The sequence below is a fragment of the Delphinapterus leucas genome, chromosome 2 (genome assembly GCF_059928025.1).
Source record: "Delphinapterus leucas isolate spDelLeu-1000000601 "Yukka" chromosome 2, BTC_Dleu_Yukka2, whole genome shotgun sequence".
NCBI classification, from domain to species: domain Eukaryota; kingdom Metazoa; phylum Chordata; class Mammalia; order Artiodactyla; family Monodontidae; genus Delphinapterus; species Delphinapterus leucas.
In genome coordinates, this window is record NC_143130.1 from 66,613,565 (window position 1) to 66,636,704 (window position 23,140).

Genomic DNA, 23,140 nt, shown 5'->3' on the forward strand with positions numbered 1-23,140 from the left:
TAAAACAAATCCAGCCCTAAATTCTCATCTGAGTGGAATCACAAATAGGATTCTAACCAGAAAATTTGGTTGCATGCACTTTTAAAAGAAAACAGACATACCCTATATCGAGATTTTATACAAGTGAAATTTATACATTCTTCCATTGTGTGGATTAGTGATTTAAAAAAGTTTAAACTATTCTTTTAATCCTGGTAAAAGCTTTTTAGTCCTTATTCTCACATTCCTGTTATTTTCCGCAAGATGAATATATTGTTAATATGTTACTTCCTAGGAGGAATATAGAGCTGAAGGTATCAGCTGGCACAATATAGATTATATTGATAATACCTGTTGCATAAATCTTATTAGCAAGAAACCAACAGGCCTGCTGCATCTTTTGGATGAAGAAAGCAAGTGAGTATGATTCTTTTCAGTTTTGTTATTGGCCATTTGGGCTTTTCATGTCTTCTTAAGCCCTACGTTTTCTTCTTAACATTATTGAGTAAAGAGCCAAAGTTTCCCATGTATGGCTTTTTTGTGCGTGTTTCCAAAAAAATTGGATGGACTTCACTATAGAACTCATTTTTTCCTTGAGTTTTTCCAGATTTCTTCTACAGAGTCACTTTGATGTTAGATTTGTTGGTTTATATTTATTTTTTGTTTTGTGTTCCTGTCTTCTTGAATTAAGTTTGTGTATGTGTGTTTTAAGAATGGGTTTATTTTTAATTTTTATTGGCGTCTAGTTGCCAACTAGATGCCAATAAAAATTAACTTAAAAAAAAGGGTTTTTTTTTCCAGTTAAAGAAGGTCCTTTTTATTTGCAGTGTCATTCCATACAAAAGCAATAGAAAGATAACAGTCTTAACAAGAAGTTTACAGTTGAATATTTGAACAGAAAATCTGTACACATTATCATTTACAGCAATTTTACGTGGTAAATTAACTGATTGTAAAAAAAAAAAACGGTCTTTCTAAATCCTCCTGCTGTCTTAACTCTTGGAGAATTATAGATAGAAGGCCTACTTAGTGCTATTTACAAGTACCAAATTAAGCCTGTATAACTTACATAAAGCCCATTAACTTACCAGCTCAATTTAATATCTTTGACTATTCAGTCCTCTTAAAAAAAAAGTTTTATATATGAGATGTGTTTGCAGTTTTCCTGTTTTGCAGAAGAGAAGATAATAATAGATTTGTGATATCTGCCATGGCTGTGCAGGTTTTAAGTGGCAACACATGCTAGATATTTGCCGTCCCTTGATAACACTGTTCAATATACTAAACTTATATGTATGCTTCAGAAATAAAGCTTCCTATAGCATCCTCCAGAGTGTTCTCAGTGCTCTATAAAGTATTATTTATAGTTTAATTATCCTAAGAGATGGCAAATCTAGAATTGGAGAAACCAAAGTGGTGAAGTATGTGTTGGTTTTCTGTGACTCTTCAGTAAAATATTTAGAACTTGAATTAGTTCACCTGATTCCTAGCTTAATATTATACTCATTAAACTACAATATAAAATATTAAGCATTTACTATCATAGGATGACTATATACCAGGTTTGTGTGGGACAATCTAAAGTTTATGCCTGTTGTTCACTTTAGTTATTAATGGTGCCTACTTTTACTCTCAGAATATCCTGGTATATATGGTAAGTTATATGTCACCCTGTTAATATGCCATAAACACAGAATTGCTACATAGAATTATAAAGTAATATAGCAGAATGCAAAATATATTGGAAAGGAGACTGCTAACAGTTACATCTACCCACTCTATCACCAGTCTATCACATTTATTTCCATTAATCTAAATGAATTAAAATGCAGCCAACACAAAAAATATTTTAATTTTATGTCCAAAGTCGTGAAAGTTTCTTGTATTGCTCTATATGTCCTGAAACATACACTGTCTCTTATACAGCTGTAAGGTTATTAGTTCTTAACTCAGCTTGCATACCTTACTTCTGGTGTATTTTATTTTGAAAAGCGTCATAGGTGATTTTTGATATTTAGTGTTGAGACCCATTATGGTAGATATTGAAATGATAAGCAGTTCTTTTTGTTTGAGCTATATTATGGTAAAAGAACAAGAAAGTTTAAGCAATCGAGAAAAAGATCATATATGTAGTAAATGATGGACTCGAGATTCAAACTCAAATATTCAAATTCAAATACCTGGACTCCAGGTATTTCTAACTAAGCTTTATTTATTTATTTTTTTAACCTGAGCTTTTGTTTTCCTTTTTTATTGAGGTAGCATTGGTTTATAACACTATATAAATTTCATGTTTACAACATCATATTTCTACTTCTGTATACCCTACAGTGTGCTCACCACCAAAAATTTATTTTCTGTCACCATACAGTTGATCCCTTTTACCAATTTTGCCTTCCCCCCTGCCCCATCCCCTCTGGTATATAAAAAACTAATGAACAGACGAAAACGAAATAAATGAATAAACCAAACAAAAACAAACACATAGATACAGAGAGCAGAGTAATAAGCATGTGCTTTGAAGTATTGTCCTGTATTGCTTCACCATAATACTTAGGCTGTAGAGTCAGAAGTTCAGGGTTGTATTCCAACTCCCCTTAGCAAATCTCTTAATATCCTTGGTCCTCAGTTTTCTTGCATGCAAAAAGGAAATGATGATGATAAATTATAATGCTGTGTGCTGTATATCTTATGGTGGTTGTGAGCAGCAAATGAGCTAGTGGATATATAATTAAAACATGAATAGAGCAAAGGGGTTTTGTCTGGTCTGTTATTCTTTAAGCAAAATTTCATTGAGTGCACATCTTATTTTATAAAGACCATCTTTACCTGGTCAGTTGGTACCTCACATAAATGTAAGTATTACCCCATGAAGAGAATGGCACCTCTTTGCTGTTACCCAAAAGCTTCTGGGGTTAAGTCACATGGCCAGAAATTACAGGGAGACAGACTTTGGCTCAATATAAGGAAGAACTTTCTAATCATTAGAGCTGATTAGCAACTGCTTCATAAAGTAATAAAATTTCCCATTATAGTAATTATTTTGCATCATCTGTCAGGGTATTATTGTAGGTGGGAGATTGGACTGAATAATCTCTTAATTATCGCTTCAATTATGCTTTTATATTAGTTCTCCATAAAAATTTTTAATAAACCATAGTATTACTTTCCTTTCTTTATAAGTCAGTCAGTCAGTCCTATTATTAACTCCCATTGTAAATGGACCAGCTTTGTCTTTATGCTTTAACACTCCAGAAGATGCAAAGGCATGAAATATTTTCCCTCTGTCATGTACCTACAAAGAGAGGTTGAAAATAAATTAGTCTCATTTAGGAAGAGGTGTTTTGGGAATCACTTTGAGTATTTTTCCTCTAAAAATATTTTGTTCTGTGGGGAATACATTACATGAAATATATCCTTAGTGGTGTTCCTGCTTCATTCAGTGTGTTTGTAGTGCTTTAGATGCATGGGTTGGAAGTTAGAAGTCTTATTTAATCTTGTCTTTGCTATCTACTGGCTGTTCACGTTTTATAAACTAGATTCTAAAGGATGCAGTGTGGAATTTAGAAAGGAGGAATGGTGTAAGCAAAGTTAAGAGTGTTATCAGTCTTTTTTATAGTACTTAGTGTGATCTGCTGACAGCAGCACTGGCTGCACCCTGAAGGTTGTTAGAAGTACAGAGTCTCATACTTCCACCCCAGATTTCTTTTTCTTTTTTCTTTTTATGTCCGCACGGCATGCAGGATCTTAGTTCCCTGACCAGGGGTCAAACCCGTGTCCCCTGCACTGGAAATGCAGAGTGTTAACCACTGGACCGCCAGGGAAGTCCTACACCCCGGATTTCTTGAATCAGAATCTGCATTTTAACAAACTGAAGTTAAGATCAAAGCATTCATTTAGGACAGCGTTTTATCAATTTTGCCTGTTCATAAGAATTACCTGGGGAAACTTCTAAATAGTACTGATGTACTATTACATCAGTTACACTGGTCTAGCATCAGTTCAGTAGAATCACAGGAGATGGGGTACCGGCATTGGTATTTTTGAAAGCTCCCAGAGGTACTTCTTATATGCAAAGAAACACCACTCTAAGGCTGCCCCTGCAGGTAGCCTTTGGGGAACACTAGCTGAAGAGCTTTGAAATGCACAGTGTCCACTCTGACTCTGTCCCAAGCCCTTTTGCTTGGTTATGTAGTATGTATCCACAAATGTTTGTTGAATGCAGGACATGTGGAGAGTTTTTCTTTCCATCTTTCCTTGTTTGGAATAAAAATTGTTCTCATATCTGTCCTCCTTCCTTTCAAAATTTCTTTTCTCCATTCAAAAGTAAGAGAAAAGCAAATCATAAGCTTTTTGATTACTCAGAGGATTAGAAGGTAAATAAACCTTTACCTAGAGACAATGAGGTGAGCATCCTTCCTGAAAAGAAGCATTCTGCTGTGGAGTAGTGAGGGGTAAGTTTGCAGAGGTTGGGTTGGTCTAGGCTTAGGAGCTTGGATTCCAGTTTTCCAGAGTAGGAGAGGCACACAATTAACACTATTGTAGGAAAATTTATTTTGATAGTTCCATTTGGTGACATGAAACAAAGTAAAATTAGAATCGCTGAGGCTACTGTAGAGGCTGTTGCGGTACTCTCTGAAATTGTTTAAGAGTTGTAATCCATTCTAGAATGGCTGAGAGTTCTGGAAAGGAGAGGAAGAGCCTAGATAGTTGAGATATTTTGAGGATGGGATAGTATTTGAATGCAAAAGCAGGCCTAGTTGTCTAGGAAAATGGCAGTGTTGGCAACATAAAAAAGTAGGTAACATTTATGTCATCCCTATAGGATGTCAGCTAGTGTTAGGTGTTTTTAACTAGTGTTTAATTCTACTAGCACTGTGTTACCTCATTTTACTCATTTTATGTATTAACAAACCAGTTCTTAAAGAAGGTTGTACCTAGCTTGTCACAGACAGAATTGGTAATCTAAGCAATGACTGTCTGATATCAAAGATCATTCTCAGGAGATGGAAACAACCTAAGTGTCCATCATCGGATGAATGAATAAAGAAGATGTGGCACATATATACAATGGAATATTACTCAGCCATAAAAAGAAACGAAATTGAGTTATTTGTAGTGAGGTGGATGGACCTAGAGTCTGTCATACAGAGTGAAGTGAGTCAGAAAGAGAAGGACAAATACCGTATGCTAACACATATATATGGAATCTAAGAAAAAAAAATGTCATGAGGAACCTAGGGGTAAGACGGGAATAAAGACACAGACCTACTAGAGAATGGACTTAGGGATATGGGAAGGGGGAGGGGTGAGCTGTGACAGGTGAGAGAGTGGCATGGACATGTTTACACTACCAAACGTAAAATAGATAGCTAGTGGGAAGCAGCCGCACAGCACAGGGAGATCAGCTCGGTGCTTTGTGACCACTTAGAGGGGTGGGATGGGGAGGGTGGGAGGGAGGGAGATGCAAGAGGAAAGAGATATGGGAACGTATGTATATGTATAACTGATTCACTTTGTTATAAAGCAGAAACTAACACACCATTGTAAAGCAATTATACTCCAATAAAGATGTAAAAAAAAAAAAAGATCATTCTCCTTCCTGATTCCAATACGTACTATGTAATTAACCATTTTCGTTTTAATTTTAGAATCATTTTTACGCATTAGATATCATATTCAGCATCTTTACAATCTCATGTCACATTATTTTTCATTATTTCAGCTACTGTTAAATAAAACTATTCTCTGAAAGATACTTGCCATGTCCTTTTTATTTGTCAGTGATTATTTTCTGTATTTGAAATTCCTACCCAACCTTTAACATCTAGCTCATAATTAATTGCCTCCTTTATCCTCTGTGAACTTTTCCATTGTTCCCAACTAGAGATTTCTTTCTCTTCTGAAGTTTTATATGCCTGTACTATTATGTAGTTACTTCTTAATATTATTTGACTGATTCCCAGATATGAAATGCTCATCAGTGAGTATAAACCCATTGATGTATATTTGAAATAATAATAGGTATAATATAAAGCTATACAGTAACTGGTGTAGGTAAGAAAATTACTACTTGATTCATACATGAAGAAAAAACAAAAAATGACAGTGATTTAAAGGACCTATCCAAATTGAGAGATCATTCCCTTACTGCAAGTTCTTGACCCCAAACAACATATGATTTAGTTTTTATTATTCTTTGGGTTTTATGGTAGTGCAGCACACTGTGACGTAAGCTAAGTATCCAAAGACTTGAGTTAATTTCTCACTTCTGCCACTTGCAAAGTGTGAGTTAGGCAAATCACAACTTTTGAGCTCTCATCTGCAAAATAGGAGTACCAGTTCTTGTTTTACTCATTTTTCAGCTTGTTATGAGAACTTATTTAAGTGAAAACTCTCTGTGAGTTGCTAAATGTGTTAGATGGAAATGTAATTAAAATGTATTTAAAAAAACTACTGTATTAGCTGCTGCATCTTTCTTTAGTGTTTTTGTTTTTATTTTTAATTCAGCTTTCCACAGGCTACAAATCAAACACTGCTGGACAAATTTAAGCATCAACATGAAGAGAATTCTTACATTGAATTTCCAGCTGTGATGGAGCCTGCTTTTATCATAAAGCATTATGCCGGGAAAGTGAAATACGGGATAAAGGTGAGTAAATTTATCACTGAATATGCCTTTAGGACAGAGGAGTGTTCTTAACTATATCACCATCCCTGTCACACTACCCTCTTGGTAGTTGGTCAATACAGTGGGAGATAGTTTAAGGATACTACTAAAATTCATACTCTACAGTTTTCTGCTGTCATTAGAAGATGGTTTTGTTTGTTTCCTCCTGCAGCTAAAATTGATGTCAGCCCATTCTGTATGTAATAGTCTATTTATTTATATTCTATTTTTTATTTTCTAATTTTTTAAAATTTAATTTTTATTTTAAATTTAATTTCTATTTTATACTGGGGTATAGTTGACTTACAATGCTATGTTAGTTTCAGTTGTACAGCAGGTGTACAGCAAAATGGTTCCCATATAGGTTATTACATAATTGTAATAGCCTTTTTAGATCTGAAAGAATAGTTACCATCAGTAAGTCTTAAATCCACTAGTTTATCTATGTAGTTGGTTGAATTTTTCTCCTCTCTACATCCATTAGGCCTGACAAAGTTCATGTCATCATGTACCATTGGGTATTTGTGACCTTGTACTCCTAATGAATATGTTGAAACTCTTTTTTTTTTTTATACAGCAGGTTCTTATTAGTCATCCATTTTATACACATCAGTGTATACATGTCAATCCCAATCGCCCAATTCATCACACCCCCACTCCCACCGCCCCACGGCTTTCCCCCCTTGGTGTCCACACGTTTGTTCTCTACATCTGTGTCTCAATTTCTGCCCTGAAAACTGGTTCGTCTGTACCATTTTTCTAGGTTCCACATACATGCGTTAATATACGATATTTGTTTTTCTCTTTCTGACTTACTTCACTCTGTATGACAGTCTCTAGATCCATCCACAACTCAACAGATTGACCCAATTTCGTTCCTCCTTTTTATGGCTGAGTAATAATCCATTGTGTATATATGTACCACATCTTCTTTATCCATTCGTCTTTTGATGGGCATTTCGGTTGCTTCTGTGACCTGGCTATTGTAAATAGTGCTGCAGTGAACATTGGGGTCCATGTGTCTTTTATTTTTTTATTTTTTGCGGTATGCGGGCCTCTCACCACTGTGGCCTCTCCTACTGCAGAGCAGAGGCTCCGGGCGTGCAGGCTCAGCGGCCATGGTGCACGGGTCCAGCTGCTCCACGGCATGTGGGATCCTCCCAGACTAGGGCACGACCCTGTGTCCCCTGCATCGGCAGGCGGACTCTCAACCACTGCGCCACCAGGGAAGCCCTACTCACCAAGTTTTAATCCTTCCATCTGGGTGTGGTTATAGTCAAATGCCTAGACTACGCATATCAGTCTGGGACCTTCTTCCAGGAGTGTTAAGCTTCTTGCCCTCCCTATCTTTCTGTGGGTATTTAAAGGCATTTTATTCTGTTCTGTCATCGCCAACCCCCATTGACAGGTGGTTTTAACTGTCTATTTACAGTCCTTAGGTAATCTTATCCAGCTTTGAAAATCTGTATGCTGATGATATCCAAATGCATTTTCTGAAATCTCTGTAAGAATCTAGACAAATATATCCATCTGCCTACTTGATGTCTGTATGCAGACATAGTATACTCGTTATAAGTGGCTGAGTTTGAACCTCTGTTCTTCCATTTACTGTGTGATAGGAGCCAAGATAGTTAACCTTTCTATGACTCACTTTCCTCATCTATAAAATAGGAATAATAATATCATCTACCCAAGGAGTTGTTAAGGTGATGAAATGAACTTATCAATGAGACAACACATGTAAAATGCTTAGAAGTGTGCCATACACTTAGAAACCTCAATAAATGTTACTTGCTATTATCATTATTCTCAGCATCTCAAGCTTCACTTGGACAAAACTTACCTCATAATCCTCATTTTCTATCCCTATACCTTCTCTTTTCTCTAGTCATCTCCATATCAGTATATGGTACCTCTATCCACTTTGTTGCTCAAACCCAAAATATAGGTGTTAACCTAATTTCCTTATTCACTCACCATGCCCTAATCCACCAAGTCCTTTGTCCTTACCTCTAAAACATATCCCATATATGATAACCATTTTCCTTTTCCACTAACTAGTACCATCAATGTAGTCCAAGTCACTTTCAGTTCTTCTGGAATACTGCAATAGCTGGCCTACCTTTTCCATCTTTGTACAGTTCATTCCCTCTGCAGCAACCAGTGATGTTTATAAAACACCAGTTAGCTCATGTCATTATCCTTCCAGTGGCTTTTCTTTACACTTGAATAAAACCCAAACTCCTAGTTCGGGCTTACGTAGCCTACATAGCCTATTTATTTGCTTATTCTTCTACCACTCTCACCCTTGCCAAGAATGCTCCAGCCCCTGGTCTTACTGGTTTTCTGCTAACTTGTTCAACTCATTGCCACCTATAGGTAGTAGGTGTTCCCTTTGAAATGCTGTTCCTGGTCTTCTCATTTCTGGCTCCTTTTTGTTATTCAACTCTCTTGTCATTTTATGTGATAGTCCTGTAGAGAGTCTTTCCCTGACCAGTGTTTAACAAGCTGCAATAAGATTGTGGAATGCTCATTCTAATTTAAATTAATTTTTGAATTAAATAGTTTTAGGGTCAGATGGGACTTTGTTGAGGATATCTATCTGGTCCCTTTAGCTGCCTAAAACAGAAGCCACTTCTATAGCCTTATTCAACCACTGTTCATATATGTCACCCATTATCTTCTTGGTTTAATAATTTTTTCAAAATTAACACTGGTACTTTTTTCATGTAGGATTTCCGGGAAAAAAATACAGATCATATGCGCCCTGACATTGTAGCTCTTCTGAGAAGTAGCAAGAATGCATTTATCTCTGGGATGATTGGAATTGATCCTGTAGCTGTTTTCCGTTGGGCAGTTCTCCGAGCTTTTTTCAGAGCTGTTATTGCTTTCAGGGAAGCTGGGAAAAGACACATTCAGAGAAAAACTGGTAAGCAGTAGACATCAGTATTCTACCATGCTTCTGTTTGTTTTCTTACCCTGCCCTAACATCATGTTTCAGATCTAATGAGTTCTGGTGAGTGTATGTGTGTGTATATATATGTTGGTACATTTTTATTAATAAATACTGATAGGAATAATGAGTGTAAAGCACCTGGTATTTTTTAGGCATTCAGACATTGGTATGATTTTTAAACAAAAAGTGAAATTATTATTTAATTATATAGAATTTAATATTGATATTTTTCTCTGTTTTCTTCTTAAGTCATAGTTTTTACTACAAATGAAACATAATGTGGAAGCATAAGTCAGGAGGCAGAAAAATTAGGATGGAGGTAGTATAGTATAGTGGGGTAACCCAACTTCAGTAATCAGTTGTCATCTCTTCTCTTGACTGATTTTGTGACTATTAGCTGTTTTTCTTGGAGTGTAATACTGCCTTCAATATTATGAGGGTAAAATCAGATAATACATGTAAAGTATCTGTTTATGAGGTGTTAATTTTCTTTTCCTCTTACACTTAAGTCAGTTAGCTGGATTTTACTTTAACAGTTAGGAATGGATAAAACAGGATACTTTGTTTGTGTGTCTCCTCCTTAAATCATAAAATATTCTCATTTTACATTCTGTGAGAGGAGCATCTCTAAAGCACTTGCTACCTACTTGAAATGACACTGTTGCTTGCTGTAGCTCTAGCCTTAGGTAGACCATTGCTGCATAGTGAGGATATTCTAATACATATGTAATTATTTAAAATAATTTTTTTTGCCAAGAAGCTTCAGCAGAAGTGCAGGAGGACACATTTTGTGCTTTCAGAACTCCTAGACTTACTCATAGGGCTTTTGGGCATGTGCACTAGCAGTAAAACTTTAAATTCAGCTTTTATGTATTTTAACTGAATAAAATATTTGAGAGATTGTATTTCTAAAATGAGAGGCAAAACTAATTGAATTTCATTTCTGTACTTCAGATTATAATGTGTGCAAACTGGCCTTTTTGGAGAGAGCTATAGTTGTTTTTTTTTTAATAAAAGGAGTATCTTAAAACTGCTTTGCCTTTGCCAAAATTATTTCTAAGAGGCTATCTTTGCAAAAAGCTTGGAAAAATTTTAAATTGAAGTATAATGGACATATAACATTATATTAGTTTCAGGTATATAACATAATGATTCAATATTTGTGTGTACTGCAAAATGGTACCATCCATTACTATACAAAGTTACAAAACTTTTTCTTGTGATGAGAACTTTTTACAATTTAATCTCTTGGCAACTTTCAAATATGTACAGTACTGCAATATTATTGACTACAGTTACCAGCAAAAAGCTTTAAGGAAAAGTTTTTTCTTTTAAGATGCATTCTTATTTATTACAGTGGTCTTTATCAATTATGAAAATTTTGAAAATTGATACATATCCTGCTAAGACGTAACTGACTAAGATAAGAAACTTTTCTTATAGTTACTGTTGAATACATTGCATTCTGTAAGAGTTATTCACATTGGATGTTACTTTGGCATTTAAAATATTATTTGTGAAAGCTGGTTCTATGTATATTAGTATTAATTAGTACAAAGACATGCAGTGCTACTAATGATCAACAACTGAAATTATCTTTGATAATTTCTAGATTCTTCTTGTTTTCTAATCCAGTTTTGCTTTCTGGCCAGCATAGAGCTTCCACATAATAAACTCTTTTTGAAAACTCTTTTATACTAGGATATAACATGTATACAGAAAAGTGCACAGAACAAAACATATAGCTCAGTGAATTATCACAAAGTGAAAACACCCCTGGAACTATCTTCTAGGTTAGGAAAGAGAATATTACCAACATGCTAGAAGTCCCCCTTGCATAAACTTTTAAAATTTCACTTTTTATCAAGAAAAAGAAAAACGATAGCTCATTTGCATTTTGAGGCAGTGACTGAGCAGGTTTGTTACAGAGAATAATTGTGTTACAGCATATTAGTGTCAGTGCCAAAATTTAGCATTTTTCCTCCCTCTGCACCACTTACCACCTGCTGTTTTCTGGTGATAACGGATAAACGGATATTATAAAATTAGAACATTGTAGTATTGCAAAACAAAAACTAACAGAGTAACTGTGAAAATGAACTAAGTAGTAGATGCAGAACTCTTATAATGACCATAAGTAGTATGCAAACATACCAGCATGAAACAGGGATTGGAGATTATTTAAGCAGAAGTAGAATATATGAAAGGCAGAAGGTAACCCAGTTCAGATCTTGAATGAGAGTAAGAAGAGGCCAAAGATAATATTTCTAATGAAGAAAGAAGATGTAGACTGCAGAAGTGTAATATATTTTCACTTCCTTTAAGAAATAAGATATTTCACTGGACTCTTAGCTGATTGTCAACAAATACCTTGATGGTGAGCCAAAAAAATCTTTTTCTTCATCAAGCCAACTGAGCACAAATGAGAATATCAAATTTAAATCTACTTTTGACTGTTATTTTTTCTTTTTTATAGACTTTCAAATTAGAGGACACAGTGCCATTTTAAGGTCTTTAAATAAAAATTAATTCAACTTATTCCTTTTAAGAATAAATTTGTTATAGTTGTGGTATGTTATAGCTGGGGCAGGTTATCAGGAAATCATAAAATGTTCTTAGTAGAGTCATATAAATAGGCAGTCTGAGTGAAGGTACATGTTGGCCCTGCTGGGAGGTGGAATTAAAAATGGTAATGATTTTTCTGGTCAGCAGTGAGATATTGGAGTACAGGTATTCCAGTGGTAGCATCCACCTTGCCTCTGTTTTACTCCTCCTGAATAAGAAAGAGCCTGGACTAGAAAGAACAGGGGAGATCATAACTTGACCATGAATTATACAGTGTGCAGATGTGAATGCAGTGATGCTTATTTTGTTCTTTTGGAGTTACATACAAGTATAGCCAAAGAGGAATTTTAATCCATCTAAAAAGACTAGGCAGAGACAGCGAATTCAGCTGTGGCATTGGCATAAGAGGCAAGAACGAGGGGCTTCCCTGGTGGTGCAGTGGTTAAGAATCCACCTGCCAATGCAGGGGACACGGGTTCGATCCCTGGTCCGGGAAGATCCCACATACTGCAGAGCAGCTAAGCCCATGCACCACAACTACTGAGCCTGCGAGCCGCAACTACTGAACCCCATGCGCCTAGAGCCCGTGCTCTGCAACAAGAGAAGCAACTGCAATGAGAAGCCTGCGCACCACAATGAAGAGTAGCCCCTGCTCACCACAACTAGAGAAAGCCTGCGCGAAGCAACAAAGACCCAACGCAGTCAAAAATAAATTAATTAATTAATTAAAAAAAAAAAAAGAGGCAAGAACGAGAGTCCAAAGTGTCATTCGGTTCCTTAATCTACAGGGAGAAAAGCTGAAGCCATTCATATAGTGTCTGCAGATAGAGAGCTTTAATGGTTCCCACATAAACTTTTCCTCTTCCCCATCCCACACAATGGACTCTGTAACTCTAATGTGCTCCCATTTGTTTTTGCAAGTGGGAGAAGGATTCCAGTGACCATCTATTTCCAGAAATGACCAGGTACTAAAACTATTTAGATATCACCTAAACAGGGTCTAGGATCTCTATGCAGTACTCTATCCATAATTCTACCCAGTACTTAAGACAATTAAGAGCATTTTTGTTAACAAACAAAACCCTGACCATTATTTATAAATCAATTCCGTATCAGGCACTATGGTGTGGTGGTTAAGAGTAAGGGTTTTAGATTAAATGTCAATGAAACAGTAGAGTAAGGACCTCTGAAAGTTCTCTCTTCCATAAAAGCAACAAGAACACTTGCAAAAATTGTCAGAATAACTTTGCTGGAGCTCCATGAATTCATCAAAGGCCTTCAGTAATCTGGGAAATATATATACAAGAAAAAAGGCTGAATATTGATAATGACAGTGCACTTTGTAGTGTTTTAAACTTGCACTACTCACCTCCCTCCCTCCCAAGCTCTACGGTAGCCTTGAAAATCAATAGCCTGGAAGCACAATGAAAATCAGCAGTGTGACAACCCCTGGAGGGAATAGAGGGGGGCTGGCACTCCTTCAAAGCCCCATTCCCAGAGAATATTCAACTTATTTGGTAGTTCCCTGGAAGACCCCACTTACAAGGCTATCTTTTAACTTGACTTGGAGCTTGCCCAGTATGGATAACCTTTTACCTAGGGGTTTTGTCCAAAACAATCAGAAGCAGTTGTTGAACACTGCAACTCTCTGATGCAGTAGATAACAGCTGGGGCAAAAACTAACCAAAACATTTGAAAGGAAAAGCTGGAGAATGAGGTTTCCATAATGGCTATGAAAAGTTCCCATATATTCATGGGAATCTAGATAGCTATGCACATGCATAGGACTGTATACGTGCCCAGGGCTATGCATATGCTCAGTAAAGACCTGAGGATATCCTGATTTCTTACCTCAGGATAACCTTCAGATTCTGTGCAAGCAGGGCAAGGCTAAGTTGTAAACTTCCTAGCTGAGTGTTGAAGGTATGCACCAACATACACACTCAGTGACCCTTGACAAAACCTGGGAGAATTAGTGGTTTCAGGCATGTAAAGATATCTGCCTTCAATCAGTAGCTGACATTTAAGCTTACTGAGCAGAGATTTCCATGGTCACCTGTGACAAACTTTACAGAATTAGTTCAGGAAAGTCCTAAAGAAATAGAAGCAACTGTAAGAAACAGCAACAACAGCAAATCCTGGGAAGAGAATTTTCAGAGTTGCCATGTTATATAACTACCCCTGAAAAAATCCAGACATTGATATTACTAGACAAAGTCTTTAAACTATTTTAAATATATTTAAAGACTTAAAGGTAACTATATCTGAAGAACAAAAGGAAAGTATGAGAACAATGTCTCACCAAATGGAGAATATCAATTTTATACACACACACACACACACACACACACACATCGATTTTGAAGTGGAAAAAAATGTACAATAACTGAAATGAGAAATTCAGTAGAAGAGTTCAGCAGCAGGTTTGAATAAGCAGAAGCCAGAATCGGGTGAACATGAAGACAGATCAGTTGAGATGATCTGGCTAAGGAACAGGAATAATAAAGAATGAAGAAAAATAAACAGAGCTTCTAGACTTATGGGACACCATGAGGTATATAAACTTCTGAGAGTCCAGAAGGAAAGGAGGGAAAGGGAAAGAAAGAATATTTCAAGAAATAATGGCCAGCACCTCCTCAAATTTGATGAGAAAATTAATATACACATCTAGCAAGCTCAGCAAACTGCAAGGTGGGTGAATTCAAAGAGATTCAAACTTAGATATATCGTAATTAAACTCTCTTGAGGTAAAGAGAGAATATTGAAAGCAGCAAGAGAAAAATGATTCATCATGCACCAAGTATCCTCAGTAAGATTAAAAGTTGATTCATCATTAGAAAGCACTGAGGCTAGAGGACAGCAACTTGGCATATTCAAAGTGCTGAAAGAAAAAAACACTGTCAATCAAGAATTCTGTATTCACTAAAACTATCCTTCAAGATGAAATTATGCCATTCCCAGATAAACAGATCCTGAGTGACTGTTACTAGCTGCCCCACAAGAAATATTAAAGGGAGTTCTTCTGGCTGAAATGAAAGGACACTAGACAGTAGCTCGAAAGCACATGAAATAATAAAGAGCACCATTAAAGACAGCTATAGAGTTAAATATAAAAGATAGTAAAAATGTATTTTCTACATTTTGTAACTTTTTTTCCCTCCAATCTGATTTAAAAGACAACTGTGAAAAAACAATAATTATAAATCTCTCTTGGAGGGCATGCCATTTTAAAGATGTAATTTGCATGACAATAACAGCATAAAGAAGGAGGAAGGGAATGAAGCTATATAGGAGGAAAGTTTTTATATACTATTGAAATTAAGTAGCTTTTAATCTAGATTAGATTGTTGTAAGTTAAGATGCTAATTTTAATTCCCTTGGCACCTGTTAAGAAAATAACTAAAAAATAATATAGTAAAAGAAATGACCAAAATATTAAAATAGTATACTAGAAAACATCTATTCAACACAAAAGAAGAGAGTAATGAAAGAAAAGAGGAACAAAAATAATATGTCTTACGGTATATGTGGAAACTAAATAACACACTTCTTAATAACCAATGGGACAAAGAAGAAATCACAAGGGAAATTAGAAAATAATTTGAAATGAATAGAAGAAAATATACACCCATATCTTATGGGATACAGCTAAAACAGTGCTTAGAGGGAAATTTATTTCTCCTTTAGAGAAATTTATCTCTATTAAAAAAGAAAGAAATATCTCAAATCAATAACTTAATGCCCCACCTTAAGATTCTAGGGAAAAAGGGAAAACTAAACCCAAAGCAAGCAGTAGGAAGGACATAATAAAAAGTAGGTCTGAAATAAATAAAATAGAGTAGAAAACAATAAAGAAAACAAATAAAACTGAAAGGTACTTCTTTAAAAAGGTAAACAAAATTGACAAACCTTGAGGTAGACAGACCAAGAAGAGGAGAGAGGAGACTCAAATTACTAATTTGGGGAAAGAAAGGGGGGTGTTGCTGCTGAACTGATGGAAATAAAAAGGATTATCATACTATTAACAGTTGTATGTCAACAAATTAGAACCTAGTGGAAATGGAAAAATTCCTAGAAACATGCTAACAGCCTATACTGACTCCAGAAGAAATAGAAAGTCTGAAAAGGCCTGCTACAAGAAAAGAGATTGAATTAGTTATGAAAAAAAATCTTCCCACAAACCAAGGAACAGTGAATTCACTGATAAATTTTATCAAATACTTAATGAAGAATTAACACCAATCCTTTATAAACTCTTCCAAAAACATAGACAATAAGGGAATACTTTCATTCTCAATCTGTGAGGCCAGTATTACCAGCATACCAGATAAGACATCACAAAAATGAAAACCACAAACCAATATCCCTCAACAAAAATCCTCAACAAAATCCTTGCAGACTGAGTCCAGCAATATGTAAAAAGTATTTTACACCATTATCTAGTGGAATATACCCAGGAATGCAAGATTGGTTCACCTTAGAAAACTCAAATCAATGTAATACACCACATTGATAGACTAAAGAGCAAAGATCAGATCATCACCTCAATAGACACAGAAGAGGCACTTGACAGACGTGAATACCTTTTCATATTTTTCATCATAAAAATGCTGAACAAATTAGCAATAGAAGGGGACTTCCCCAATCTGATAAGGGGACCTGTGAAAAACCCAAAGGTTGTATCATTCTTTTTTTTTTTTTTTTTTTTTTTTTTTTGTGGTACGCGGGCCTCTCACTGTTGTGGCCTCTCCCGTTGCAGAGCACAGGCTCCGGACGCACAGGCTCAGCGGCCATGGCTCACGGGCCCAGCCGCTCCGCGGCATGTGGAATCTTCCCGAACCGGGGCACGAACCTGCATCCCCTGCATTGGCAGGCGGACTCTCAACCACTGCGCCACCAGGGAAGCCCGGTTGTATCATTCTTGATGGTGAATGACTGAATACTTTTCCCTTAAGATCAGAAACAAGACAGGATATCTCTTTTCACCTCTTCTACTTAACATTGTCCTGGAAATCCTGGTAAGAGTAATCAGGCAAGAACAAGAAATAAAAGACATCCAAATTGGAAAGGAAGAAACCATTTTGTTTGTAGATGACATATTTTATGTAAAATTTCTTAAGGAATCTACAAAAAAATCTACTAGAGATAAAAAATGAGCTCAAGTTGCAAGACACAACATCAACATGCAAAATTGGTTGTATTTCTAGACATTAACAGTAAACAACGTGAAAACAAAATTAAGTTCGTGCTTCAGTTACAAGAGCACCAACAAGTATAAAATTCTTACTAATAAATTTAACAAAAGAATTGCAAGACTTGTTCACTGAAACTACAAAATATTGTTGAAAAAGCTTAAAGAATACTGCAGTAAATGGAAAGATATTCTATGTTTATGCATTGGAAGGCATAGTTAAGATGGCAATACTGGATCTACAGATTCAGCATAGTCCTGTCAAAACCACAGCTACCTTTATGCAGATATTGACAAGCTAATCCTAAAATTGATATGTAAAGGAATCCAGAAATGCAAGAAGGACAAAAATTGGAGGATTCACATTTCCCAGTTTGGATTAGGCAGTGGATTCTTAGGTATGACAGGATTAGGTATAAAGCACAAGCAACCAAAGAAAATATGGATAAATTAGACTTCATCAAAATTAAAAACTTTTGTGCCTCAAAGGATACTATTATTTTTAATTAATTAATTAATTAATTTTTGGCTGCGCTGGGTCTTCGTTGCTGTGCACGGGCTTTGTCTAGTTGCGGCGAGCGGGGGCTACTCTTGGTTGCAGTGAGCGGGCCTCTCAATGCGGTGGCTTCTCTTGTTGCAGAGCACGGGCTCTAGGGCTCACGGGCTTCAGTAGTTGCGGTGCAAGGGCTCAGTAGTTGTGGCTTGCGGGCTCCAGAGTGCAGGCTCAGTAGTTGTGGCGCACGGGCCTAGTTGCTCCACGGCATGTGGGATCTTCCCAGACCAGGGCTCGAACCCGTGTCCCCTGCACCGGCAGGCGGATTCCCAACCACTGTGCCACCAGGGAAGCCCTCAAAGGATACTATTAAGAGAGTGAAGGGATTTCCCTGGTGGCGCAGTGGATAAGACTCCACGCTCCCAATGCAGGGGGCCAGGGTTTGATCCCTGTTCAGGAGACTAGATCCCACACGCATGCCACAACTAAAGAGCTGGAGAGCCACAACTAAGGAGCCCACAAGCTGCAACTAAGGAGGCTGCCTGCTGCAACTAAGACCCGGTGCAACCAAATAAATAAATATTAAAAAAAAGTGAAATGACAACTCACAGAATGATAGAAGATATTTATAAATCACATATCTAATAAGGAACTGCATATATCTAGAATATATACAATTCTTGCAATTCAGTAGTAAAAAACTAATAACCCAATTAAAAAATGGGCAAAGGATGTTAAAAGACATTTCTCCAAAGAAGATATGCAGATAGTCAATAAAAAACATGAAAAGATGGTCAATATAATTTGTCATTAGGGAATTGCAAATTGAAACCACAGTAAGGTACAACTTCACATCTACTAGGATGGCTACAATAAAATAGACAGGTAATAACAAATGTTGGTAATAAGGATGTGGAGAAATTGGAAGCCTCACATGCTGCTGGTGAAAATTTAAAATGGTGCAGCCACTTTGTAAAACAGCCTGGTAGTTACATTTTACCCAGCAGTTCCACTCTTAGGTAGATACTTAAAAGAATTGAAAGCAGGTGTTCAAACAAAAACTTGTACTTGATGTTCTTAGCAACATATTCATAATAGCCAAAAGGTAGAAACGACTCAAATGTTTATCAACAGATGACTGGATAAACAAAATGTGGTATATCCATACAATGGAATACTATTCTGTCATGTAAATGAATGAGGTACTAGTACATGCTATAACATGGGTGAACCTTGAAAGCATTTTGTGAAGTGAAAGCATAGGACACAAAAGGCCACATACTGTATGATTTCATTTATATGAATTTTCTAGAATAGGCAAATCTGTTGAGAAAGAATGTAGATTAGTGTTTGCTCAGGGCAGACAGGGAGATAACAAGGGGCGTGATAGTTTAAAAGTACAGAGTTTCTCTCTAAGGACCCCACACAAAAACTACTAGATCTAATGAATGAATTCAGCAAAGTAGCAGGATACAAGAGTAACATTCAGAAATCAGTTGTATTTCTTTTTTTTTTTTAATAAATTTATTTATTTATTTATTTATGGCTGTGTTGGGTCTTCGTTTCTGTGCGAGGGCTTTCTCTAGTTGCGGCGAGCGGGGGCCACTCTTCATTGTGGTGCGCGGGCCTCTCTTGTTGTGGAGCACAGGCTCCAGACATGCAGGCTCAGCAGTTGTGGCTCAAGGGCCCAGTTGCTCCGTGGCATGTGGGATCTTCCCAGACCAGGGCTCAAACCCATGTCCCCTGCATTGGCAGGCAGATTCTCAACCACTGCACCACCAGGGAAGCCCCATCAGTTGTATTTCTTTACACTAACCATGAAATATCAGAAAGGAATGTAAAAAAAAAAAACAAAAAAACTGGGACTTCCCTGGTGGTGCAGTGGTTAAGAATCCGCCTGCCATTGCAGGGGACATGGGTTTAAGCCCTGGTCTGGGAAGATCCCACATGCCGCGGAGCAACTAAGGCCGTGTGCCACAACTACTGAGCCTGTGCTCTAGTGCCTGCGAGCCACAACTAATGAGCCCTTGTGCCACAACTACTGAAGCCCACACACCTAGAGCCCGTGCTCCACAACAAGAGAAGTCACCACAATGAGAAGCCTGCACACCACAACAAAGAGTAGCTCCACTCTCCACAACTGGAGAAAGCCAGTGTGCAGCAACGAAGACCCAATGCAACCAAAACTAAATAAATAAATAAATTTATTTAAAAAAACCCAGAAAACCTTTTAAAATTACACCAAAAGTATCTAGGAATAAACCTGACCAAGGAGGTGAAAGACTTACACACTGAGAACTATAAAACATTAATAAAGGAAGTAAAAGAGGATTCAAAGAAATGGAAAGATATCCCATGCTTTTGGATTGGAAGAATTAATACAGTTAAAATGGCAATACTACCCAAAGCAATCTACAGATACAGTGAAATCCTGTCAAATTACCCATGACATTTTTCACAGAACTAGAACAAATTCCAAAAATTTATATGGAACCATGAAAGACCCAGAATTGCTAGAGCAATCCTGAGGAAAAAAAACAAAGCAGGAGGACTTCCCTGGTGGCATAGTGATTAAGAATCCATCTGCCAGTGCAGGGGACACAGGCTCAAGTCCTGGTCTGGGAAGATCCCATATGCCGCAGAGCAACTAAGCCCGTGTGCCATAACTACTGATCCTGCACTCTAGAGCCCATGAGCCACAGCTGCTGAGCCCATGTGCCACAACTACTGGGGCCCACGCACCTCTAGCCTGTGCTCTGCAACAAAGACAAGGCACTGCAATGAGAGGCCCGTGCACTTCAGTAAAGGGTGGCCCCCATTCACTGCAACTAGAGAAAGCCCATGCACAGCAATGAAGACAAAACTAAATATAAATAAATTAATTAATTAAAAAAAAAAAAAGCAAGAGGCATAACTCTTCCCAGACTTCAGACAATACCACAAAGTTACAGTAATCAAAACAATCTGGTATTGGTACAAAAACAGGCTTATGGATCAATGGTACAGAATAGAGAGCCCAGAAATAAACCCATACACCTATGGTCAATTAATCTTCAACAAAGGAGGCAAGAATATAAAATGGGAAAAAGACAGTCTCTTCAGCAAGTGGTGCTGGGAGAGTTGGACAGCTGCATGTAAATCAGTGAAGTTAGAACACACCCTCACACCATGCACAAAAATAAACTCAAAATGTCTTAAAGACTTAAACATAAGACATGACAGTATAAAACTCCTAGAAGAGAGCAAAGGCAAAACATTCTCTGACATAAATCATACCAATGTTTTAATTAGGTCAGTCTCCCAAGGCAATAGAAATAAAAACAAAAACAAACAAATGAGACCTAATCAAACTTACAAGCTTTTGCACAGCAAAGGAAACCATAAAAAAACAAAAAGACGACCAATGGAATGGGAGAAAATATTTGCAAATGATGCAACAGACAAAGGCTTAATATCCAAAGTATACAAACAGCTCATACAGCTCAACAACAACAAAACAACAACCCACTTGAAAAATGGGCAAAAGGGCTTCCCTGGTGGCACAGTGGTTGAGAGTCCGCCTGCCGATGTAGGGGACATGGGTTCGTGCCCCGGTCCGGGAAGATCCCACATGCTGCGGAGTGGCTGGGCCCATGAGCCATGGCCGCTGAGCCTGCGCATCCGGAGCCTGTGCTCTGCAACGGGAGAGGCCACAACAGTGAGAGGCCCGCGTACCGCAAAAAAAAAAAAAAAAAAATGGGCAGAAGACCTTAATAGACATTTCTCCAAAGAAGACATACAAATAGCCATTAGGCACATGAAAAGATGCTCAACATCACTAATTATTACAGAAATGCAAGTCAAAACTACAATGAGGTACCACCTCACACTGGTCAGAATGGTCATTTAAACGTCTACAAATAACAGTGCAGGAGAGTGTGGAGAAAAGGGAACCCTCCTACACTGTTGGTGGGGATGTAAGTTGTTACAGCCACTATGGAAAACAGTATGGAGGTTCCTCAGAAAACTAAAAATAGAATTACCATGTGATCCAGCAGTCCCACTCCTGGGATCATTACTTGATTGACTTTGGGAGGGGTAGGGGGTGGTATTTACCGGAAGGGAATGAAATAACTTGCTGAGGTGATGGAAATGCCCTGTATCTTGATTGAGGATTATATGATATAACTATTTGTTTAAGCTCATCAAACTGTATACTTGAGATTAGTGGAGTTTACTGTATGTGAAATATACCTTTAAAAAAATGGCCCTAAGGCCTGGGAGCTGGCATTATAGAAACTATTATAGGATCAGAGACATGGCTTCAGGTTTGAATGATACAGTGGAGCTGGGATTGAACCCCTGTTTTATATGATGTAGGACCTTCAAAGAGCTTGAACTCTTCTGTCACTGAAAAGATAATTGTAAAACTCTGTCTGTTGGTCTTGCCTAGAAGAACAAGAATCATATCAGTATGTGTTAGGCCTTAGATAAATTTTGAAAAAAAAGTTGCCTAAAAAAATTAGTGCCCCATATCTTCTTCACCACGCGAGAGAATTTATACTGTTTGTTTGGTGCATAATCTCAAACTAAGAAATTATCAAAACTAGGCTAGGAATTTAGCATAAGCAAACACTAAATAAACCTCTTTTAAGAGTTTGAGACTCCACTGAAAATGTACTTATAAAACCATCCTAGGAAACCAAACCACCTTGACAGGGAGTTAGTACACACAACAGAGAGGAGTATCACTTTAAGGTTTGGAAATAGTATTATAGTCCATAAAGCAGGGTTTAAAATTGTTAAAGAGTTAAAAGAAGGCATAGAAAGCAGAATGAAAGAACAGAAGTTAAAAGCAAACAAACCCTAAGTTGTACGATGATGAGATACAAAACAGTCGGTGAGACACAAAACAGTCACAGGTATAAAATTACCCATATCCAAATGGCATTGCCACAATTTATTTAGATAAAATAGAAAATTGAGTACAGAGGCTGTAGTCAAGTTGAGCGAATTTTAATTTAAGATTACATAATAATTTACTATATTTAATATTCTGAACTCTTATATAAAACACTTTAATACCATAATCTTCTTAAATTATTTCTGACTAACAATATATCATTAGCTATTGAAGGGCCTGAAAGTCTGTTGATAACTTTCAAAAATTACAATTTGGATGGAGTATGAGTAGAACTCACCAGGTGGTTTTTTCCTCAAATGGTCCTCCTCAACTGATGGTTTACCCTAACCCCTAGCCCCCCACCCTGTTACTAACCAAGTGCAGCCTCATCTGAGCCTATGCAT

At 37.1% G+C, this 23,140-nt stretch overlaps 1 protein-coding gene across 8 annotated transcripts in view; it reads left to right on the forward strand.

The window, feature by feature from the left end:
- Positions 1-23,140, forward strand: part of MYO9A (myosin IXA) — a 269,595-nt gene that overhangs the window by 99,559 nt on the left and 146,896 nt on the right. For all 8 annotated transcript variants that reach the window (XM_022579925.3, XM_022579928.3, XM_022579929.3 and 5 more), the window contains exons 12-14: positions 275-396; positions 6,490-6,631; positions 9,383-9,578. In XM_022579925.3, coding sequence (XP_022435633.1) covers positions 275-396; positions 6,490-6,631; positions 9,383-9,578 — 460 coding nt within the window. The remainder of the gene's footprint in view (positions 1-274; positions 397-6,489; positions 6,632-9,382; positions 9,579-23,140) is intronic.